Source organism: Aristolochia californica, unplaced genomic scaffold (genome assembly GCF_029961685.1).
Source record: "Aristolochia californica isolate CCGP_79_NKW_82.1479 unplaced genomic scaffold, dmAriCali1.0.hap1 SCAF_11, whole genome shotgun sequence".
In the NCBI taxonomy this organism is placed as follows: domain Eukaryota; kingdom Viridiplantae; phylum Streptophyta; class Magnoliopsida; order Piperales; family Aristolochiaceae; genus Aristolochia; species Aristolochia californica.
The window spans coordinates 7,112,326-7,120,660 of record NW_027181782.1 but is presented as its reverse complement, the minus strand read 5'-3'; the positions used below and the strand labels follow the sequence as shown (position 1 = coordinate 7,120,660).

At 39.1% G+C, this 8,335-nt stretch overlaps 1 protein-coding gene across 1 annotated transcript; it reads left to right on the top strand.

Annotated features, from left to right (window-relative positions):
• Window positions 1-663: 663 nt before the first annotated feature.
• On the top strand, window positions 664-6,855 carry LOC137944373 (rop guanine nucleotide exchange factor 1-like). The gene is made up of 5 exons (XM_068790036.1): window positions 664-1,395; window positions 1,698-1,814; window positions 1,901-2,439; window positions 5,379-5,729; window positions 6,181-6,855. The coding sequence occupies exons 1-5, from the start codon at window positions 1,122-1,124 to the stop codon at window positions 6,610-6,612; spliced, it is 1,713 nt and encodes a 570-aa protein (XP_068646137.1). The 5' UTR covers window positions 664-1,121; the 3' UTR covers window positions 6,613-6,855.
• Window positions 6,856-8,335: the final 1,480 nt, after the last annotated feature.

Below are 8,335 nucleotides of genomic sequence, written 5' to 3'. Positions count from 1 at the left end.
CGGTTTGCGAACGGGCACCCCAACCTCCCCTCTTAATTGTACATGAGGCATTTATTTTTGGGATATGAATTTATTCTTAAAATTTAGTTAAAAGTTGGATCAAACCCAATAACCACACCAAGATGATGATCTAATCCGGTTTTGCAATATTGGATAGAAATATACAACATATAGCTTACATATAAGTATTTATTTAATATTTAGGATGCTAACTTTATTAAAAGTAGGATCTATTAATAGGCAATAGAAACTTATAGTTTATATATTAAAATTCACCACTAGCTACGTAATAGTAACCTTCTGCCCAAAATCTGAGACCGTATCTGCCGTATCCGATATGCTCGCCTTTATCTACAACGAAACTCATGGTTATCCAACATGAACAGTTAATGGAGCCGAACTGAGTCTAAGTCGAGCCCAGCGAAGCCAAACTGAGTTAAGGTATATGAAAACATTAAGGGTACAACCGTCAATTCATTGACGCAACTGCCATTTTGGTCCTTCTGCGACGCTACTCGCGGCCCGATGACAACCACAAGATACAAGCGCCACAACGGTAATCTGCGGGTCCCGCTTACTCCAACGTACAGGACATGGCTAATGACGTAGTGAAATGACTCCTTTGTACTGGTCGGAGTGGAAGGAAGGTTCTTGTCGGGGTCACACTCCGGTCGAAGAAGACCCTTGCAAACGGCGTCTCTTTTCTTCTGTCGTTTTTTCCCGGTCAGACCGAAAGAGGCAGAGAGAGAAAGTGTGAGGGTGTTAGACAGAGAATGCTTGCTTTTCTTCCTGCACTTGCTTTATATTCTGCGGCGGTCTTAGGCGGGAGGCCTCCCTTTTCTTTTCTGTTGGTTTTTCCCGGCGAGAGCGAAAGAGGAAGAGAGAGAAAGTGTGAGGGTGTTAGAGAGAGAATGCTTGCTTTTCTTCCTGCACTTGCTTTTTATTCTGCGGCGGTCTGAGGCGGGAGGCCTTGAAAGCGACGTGTTGGCGAATGGGGACGGAAGGGGGAATGTACGGGTGAGATTTGTGACAAATCGCCGTTGTGCTTTATCTGTTGTCGTCTTCGTTCAGCCGGAGGAAGGAAACGGGATCAGGGCTCTTGATTTGAGTAGTCGTTGTCGATGGGAAGCGTTTCGTCGGAGGATGGGTGCGATCAGCAGAGCGACAGGTTCGAGAGCTACAGTTTGAGCGCCGATGTCAGCGAATCAGAGAGCTGCAGCAGCTTCTCCGGTCGCCGTTACGACGTCGGAGATGCTGGTTCCAGTTCCCCGGCCTCGTCGTCGCTCTTAACCGGGAGTTCGGGTTTCGTAGCACAGCTGGAGCTTCCGTTGGTCGGGGGAAAGGATGTGGTCGTCTGGGAGGAGAAGCCCGAAAAACGAGAGACTGATTTATCAGGTTTTTTTTTTTTCTCTGCATTTTGTAATTCAATGTACTTTTTTCTCAATGGCGATCTCCAGTTTGGGCTTGGAATTTGCCAACCCCTGCTACGCGGTGGTGCTAATTTCTACCCTATTCTGGGTGGATCTCACTGTTGCAAATGTGCTTATGCTTGTCTCTTCGTGCCTGGATTTTTAAAGCTGAACCTTCAAATTTTAGATCTACTCTGCAGAAGGTTGCCAGTGGCCCATTTTGAGACAAAAATGTGTTGGTGCTCTTTTTCTTTTCCAAATAACGTGTTTGGTTTTTCCTTTCTGCAGAAGCGGAGATGATGAAGGAGCGTTTCGCTAAGCTCCTGCTAGGAGAAGACATGTCTGGTGGAGGGAAGGGGGTATGCACCGCCCTTGCAATCTCAAATGCCATTACCAATCTCTCTGGTAAAGAGCTTCACCAATTTTCAACATTGTTGAGAAAAATAGCTGCCATTTCTTTCCTTGTTTTGATTGCGATGCTATTTCGGCAGCTACTGTCTTCGGGGAGCTATGGCGTCTGGAACCATTGGTCCCACAGAAGAGATCTATGTGGCGCCGCGAGATGGAATGGCTGCTCTGCGTGTGTGACTCCATTGTTGAGTTTATCCCTTCCCTACAAGATTTCCCTGGGGGTGGGACCTTCGAGGTGATGGTAACCCGACCACGCTCTGATCTCTATATGAACCTTCCAGCCCTCAAAAAGCTCGATGCCATGCTTCTTGGGATGCTTGATGGATTCCGAGAAACGGAATTCTGGTATGTTGATAGGGGGATCCTGGTGGCTGATGCTGAAGAAATCCATGGCTATCCCTCTTCTTCCTCAGTAGGTAGGCCCTCACTGAGGCAGGAGGAGAAGTGGTGGCTTCCGTGTCCACGGGTCCCTCCAAACGGGTTATCTAATGAGGCAAGAAAGAGACTGCAGCAGTGTAGGGACTGTGCAAATCAGATTCTGAAAGCAGCCATGGCAATTAATAGTAGTGTCCTTGCCGAAATGGAGATCCCTGATGTCTACTTTGAGAGCTTGCCAAAGGTGGTGATTATAAAAGTTGTCCTGCCTATTTAGTTTAGCCACTGACTTTGTTTGAATCATGATAGCTTAGTATAGACCTTGCTGAATGTGTGTTGAATTTCTTGGTTGATACTACTGTTAACAACTCTTCATGTGGAGATGTTTCTAATCACTAGGTTGCAAGAGTGGAATCAGATGGTATGGTTATGTTGCAACATATTTAGGGTTTCTAAGCACTATCCTGGACCTGTACAATACTTAGATGTTTTATTGGCTCTTTGTTTTGGATAAAAACCACTCTCAGGCTGTGAATATTACGTGCGAAGATAGTATATTCCTTAATTATGGAAATGTGATTTGCATGCTGGTAAATATACTACTGACCTTGGATCATACATATATATAGTACCGACTTTATGGAGATGTAAAAAGACAGAGCTGAGTAACAGGATAATAAAAATATGCGATTGGGTTCTGTCTGTAGCCAACCGAGGCAAGATTTTCTATTTCTATCTAACTTGTGGTTGTTGTGTGACTTTTTCGTTTTTTGGGAAACATTGTGTGTGACTTCATACTTCTGTCTAGATTTCACTAGAGCCTCACCAGGTTCATTGCTAGAGGATCACGTTTAAGTTTAAACCTTTAAAAGTATCGAGGTTGTGTTGTGAGAACAGTTATTACTACATATTCCACCTTGAAAATTCTATACAGCTAGCTGTTTGCTGTCCAAGATTTTAAAAGTTTGAGGTCTTAAGTAGCTACAAATGGAACCTGTCATTGGTTGCTGCTATGGAACCTAGAAACTAGGTTCCTTGCTAGAGGAACACACTTAAGTTTAAACATTTCAAGGTTCTGGTGTAATAAAAGTTGTTACTATATCTCTCCACTTTGCAACATCTATACAGCTAGCATATAAAGTTCTTGAGAGTTGAAGGTCTTAAGTAGATAAGCAGTCAGCCTGTCTCTATTCTTGCATTTTGTGGTGAGAGATAATAATTGTTCAGTAAAATGGTTCATGGTAATGAGATCATTATATCTTTTGTATGGCATTTGAGTCCTCTTACTATGTCGAGCATGCTTATCGTGTACTTGATTGAACAGAATTGTATCTTTTGTTAGAGCTAAGGAATTACTCTAGACCAAAAATAAACTTCAGCAGCATGTTTTTCTGTTTCCTTGTCTTCTTCAAAAATTCTAGTGTAGATAACTAAGGTGTTATGCTTTTTTCATGGTAAAGTGAAAGTTATTAGATGATTTAACTATTACCAGCTTTCATTATCAAATTCTCTAAGAATATAATGGGAAGGCAACTAGCCATTATGTTTCCACATTGGAAGTTGAATGGTTTAAACCTTAGGAAGAGGCATGTTGGACTTTCAGCACCCTACTCTTGAAGCAATATGGCAGCATAGTTGATGGACCAGCTTTTCGAAGCAAACCAACTATGCTTCATTGAATGTCTCCCCTTCACAAATGTGATGGTTTCCTTGCACTGTAATCTTGGCATGCTTGCATTGTTTAAGAATATGTTGTATTTGCATGCAATCTCAATAGCTGAAAATGATTCATGACTTTTAATGATAAAAATTTCCTCATTGCATATGATGGACCCTTGTTTAAAAGATTGTTAGTGCATTGTAAGTTAGTGGAGAGACTGATAGGAATAGGAAAGTGGAAATTGACATAGAAAGAATTGATAAGGAAGGCTGTGAAGAAGGCCAAAATAATGATGCACTACAGATTGATAGAAAAATATCTTTTTGACATTTTTTAAAATGGAGAGTGTAAGTCTCTTTTCTAAATAAAAAATGAAGAAAATACTAGAATGATAAGGAGTAAGCAAAAGATTCTTTTCAATTGCTAAAGGGATGAAGTTGCTTTGATATTCTTTATGATGGAAAAGTATTTATATTACTTTCCTTTCTAGTTAATTTCTTAGTCTCTCTCTGTGTTGACTCCAAGTGTTTCTTCTAAATGGTTCATGGGATCATTTTTGTCAAAATTCAAGCTGATGTCTCAGCCAAAAAATTTCTCAAGGTTAATTGTTTTCTCTGCTATAGAATGATACATGTCTGTCTCCAAGAGGAATCTGACGGATGAATCAACTCTCTTGGTCCTTTGATTATGAAATGAGGACCAAGTCTGTTGTTGATGCATTCAGGTTCAATGTCCTATGTCTTACGTAGTGTCTTAGATGTATCACATGTGGATCAGATGGAGAAAGCCTCATCTCTTCCTGAAAACATTTTTGTGAGGATACACTATCAGTTTGCAATTTTATATGTTATATTTTATCTTGTATCTCTATACAAGAACTTTGTGATATTTGGCCTGCAATATTCAGGTATTTTATGAGCGATCTTATTGCAAAAAAGTCATCAATGCTCTGCATGGACCAATAGTTGAGATTAGGAGGAAGTCCTTCATAGATTCTTTCAGTGCTATACCATAAAGATGAGGAAGCATGACAAGATTGCCAATTGGTTGACAAAATTTAGGTTTAGAGGTTGTGTGAGTTATTTTATTTTTTATTTTTGAAAGAAGTTGGGTGACTTCTTGTATCATGAGGTTTAGAGGTCATCTGAGGTTTTCTTAACTGGAAATTCTCCCAACTTTAACATCTTGTGCTCGCAGCTCCGCAGTGTTTTATCTTGAGGTTTGATTGGTTCAGCTCTTGTTACTTGAGAGTTCATAGTTTAAGCAGTGTCTTGTTTATTATTGGTTTTGGTCTAACTTGAGATCTTTTCTTTGAAGATCCCTGATAAATATCTTGTTTAATATGAGTCTGATTGGATTACATGGATGGAAATAATACTTTGAGTTACTTTAATTATTTAATTGTTTGTTTAATATACTTTTATTGCACTGGTCAGAAGCTTTACTCAACATTTGTAATTAAATGAAATGGCTTGTTACTCATGCAGTCTTCATGTTTGGGCTTATTATTATTACTCTTGCAGACAGGAAAAGCTTGTTTGGGAGATATTATCTACCGCTATGTAACAGCTGACCAGTTCTCTCCAGAATGTCTCCTCGATTGCTTAGATCTCTCATCTGAGCACCAAACCTTGGAAATAGCAAACCGAGTTGAGGCTGCAATACATGTTTGGAACCAGAAACATCGGAAAAAGCGATTTCACCATTGTAAGATGCGGAAGCCATCATGGGGCAAGATCAGAGGTCTTGTTAGTGATGCAGAGAAGAGCCAGCTTCTGGCCCATCGAGCCGAGAGTCTCTTGCAGAGTCTAAAGCTTAGATTCCCTGGTCTTCCACAAACCATTCTAGACATGAACAAGATCCAGTACAACAAGGTCCAATTCTTGTCCTTCCCTTATGTTAATGCTGGCCTGGCTTCACTATTTAATGAAAAAAGGATACTTGCATGGCTTCTAGCAGAAGTGTTTCTGCTGGGAAAACTAATTTTTGTTATCAACAATCTATTATATCCACCATAATTATGCTTGAACAGTTATGTGCCTGGCTTCATAGTCTATCCTACAGAACAAAAAAAAAAAAAGGTTTAGCAGGTTATGTGGAGAAGTCAGTTTACTGTCCTCAAATATCTTTTGTGAGAAATATGAAACTTGGTTACATCTTAGAAAATAACTTTACCATCATTGATCATGGTGTGACATGATGATTTTTATGGCATGATGAATTCTATGTTTAAATAGGTGAGATGACTGTTCTTGACTATGCCTGTTTTAGTTCATATCAATTGCAAAAGAAATTGAGAGTAACCCTGATATTATACTTTTGCAGGATGTGGGTCAGTCAATCCTAGAGAGCTACTCCAGGGTCATGGAGAGTTTGGCATTCAACATAATAGCAAGGATAGATGATTTAATTTATGTGGATGATGCCACAAAGCAGTGTGCTGCAGCAGAGTCGATTTCTCTTTTTGGTAGGGGTGGATTTGGTGGCCTACCTTTACAAAAGAAGATTTCACCAAGCCCTTTCTCAATTCACAACAGCTCTTATACATCACCATTTGCGACACCTACTTTTTGTTCTTCTCCTCAAGTAATTCGGAGTCCTGGAAGGATACCGCCTACTCTAAACAAGGGCAGTCTTCAGGGCAAGAAGGATGGCAAGATGGAGAAGGTGGTTTCATCCGATACAGAGAAGGTGTGGTCATATGCTGGAAACCTGGGTGCCAGAAAAGATTCTGGAGATGCCCCTGAGCGCGACTAGTCTTTGGTTACATATACATCTGTTCTAATTGCAGTGTTAGCAGAAGTAACCATGAATTTGATCTTGTATAGAAATGAAGTTAATACACTTTTAAGTTCTGTTCACATCATCTATCAGGTAGCAGTTTTTGACTCTTAGCCTTAGTTCTATGTCCATAACATGTCCCAGATTATCTGTACCCTCCAAGAGTTGTATGTATCTTCTCATTTTAGAAAGGAAACAAGGATAATTCTGTGTAGCATAGCTTATACACTTGTTCAGTGTATGTCTTCCAGGTTCTAGCATTCTCTTGAGACTTGATCCTAACCAACAATTTTTTTACTGTCTATCTGCTGCTTCCTTTGGATCACCTTTGTCAAATTAGTCTTATCAGTCCAGATTAAGATTGTTAAAATCAAACTAGTTTTCTTGTTGGTCTTTCTAGGTAAATCCCACTGCACACAGCATGTGGAGGAGGATTTTCTGGTCTTGGGGCTTAAAGACTCACTTGAGATCCCCATCTGGGTGTGGTTCCACTTAAATTTTTTTGGTTTGGATCTGGGTGTTTGTAACAACAGGTAAAGCTTGGCTATTTAGGAGCAGCCTTCTCACTTTTGTGACTTTAGTTCACTGGAGAATAAAGAGAGAAAACAAGTAATTAGGGTTGGGCTATGTACAATAAAATGGAAGGAAAGAGAAGGCAAGCTGTGGTTATAAAGAGACATGGAACCAATTGCCATTTGGCACTACTGGCGATTCATAATTCTTGAGCTGCAACTTCACCCACCTCCAATAACATTTTGTGTAAAAGCTATTGCTACTAATTCTGAGATCTGCTCCCTTGAAGTAACCTCATTTATAGCGCAGTTACTGGCGAGAGCCCACACAATTAAGATTGGTCTAATTAAATCTCAAGGTAGTTGGGTCTGCCGTGTTGTTAGTAAATGGGTCTTAATAAGGTCTGTTTCGATGAACCACCAGAAAAATAGACGTTACCTGGACCACTTCCGAAACAAATTAACACCAAGTCAATAATGGTGGCTAAAGCGTTTATACGGGCAGAGGAGGAGCCACCAAGCTTCCTGTCCCCTTACCTGTCACATTTTTAAAATAAAAAATGATCATCTTTTAATACAAGTTACATATCAAATATATAAAAATATTAGGATATTATATTTAAATTATATGATGGACCCTTGTTTATAAGATTATATTCAAAATTATTGTAAGTGAAATTTATGTTTACTCTTCATTAATGACTACTATGGTTTGTATCATTAGGAAGGTACTATTTGATGGATGACATGAATGCCACCTTTGGATTAACGGTCTATTATTAACTTTCAATAACTTTTTATCAAGAATTTTTCTCCTAAATAAAACTAATAATTATTAAAAGAAACTTTAAAAATTTCTTGATAATTTCTTAATCTAATAAAATTTTAACCTGAAGATTTCTTGAAAACGTGTAAATAGGAGAAATGTTTCGAGTTTTTCTTAGGTTACAAATAAGGGTAGAAACGGTATATAAACTAAATGAAATAAGTTATTTTGTATATAATATTTTATTTATATTCCGTATCTCAACATACTATATTATTGGTATATAGAATACCTCATTATATATATATGTATAATAAGTTATTTCATATACCGTTATTTATGTACTTATCAATAGGGGTGGCATTGAGCCGAACCGAGCCCCAACTTACCTATGTTCAAGTCGAACATCATTTAAATATTT

What these genes read in the sequence shown, in the direction of transcription:
- LOC137944373 (XM_068790036.1), top strand. Translation starts at nt 1,122, where the DNA reads ATGGGAAGCGTTTCGTCGGAGGATGGGTGCGATCAGCAGAGCGACAGG. An exon ending in ACGAGAGACTGATTTATCAG is followed by an intron (nt 1,396 to 1,697) that starts GTTTTTTTTTTT and finishes TCCTTTCTGCAG; the next exon opens with AAGCGGAGATGATGAAGGAG. An exon ending in ACTTTGAGAGCTTGCCAAAG is followed by an intron (nt 2,440 to 5,378) that starts GTGGTGATTATA and finishes TTACTCTTGCAG; the next exon opens with ACAGGAAAAGCTTGTTTGGG.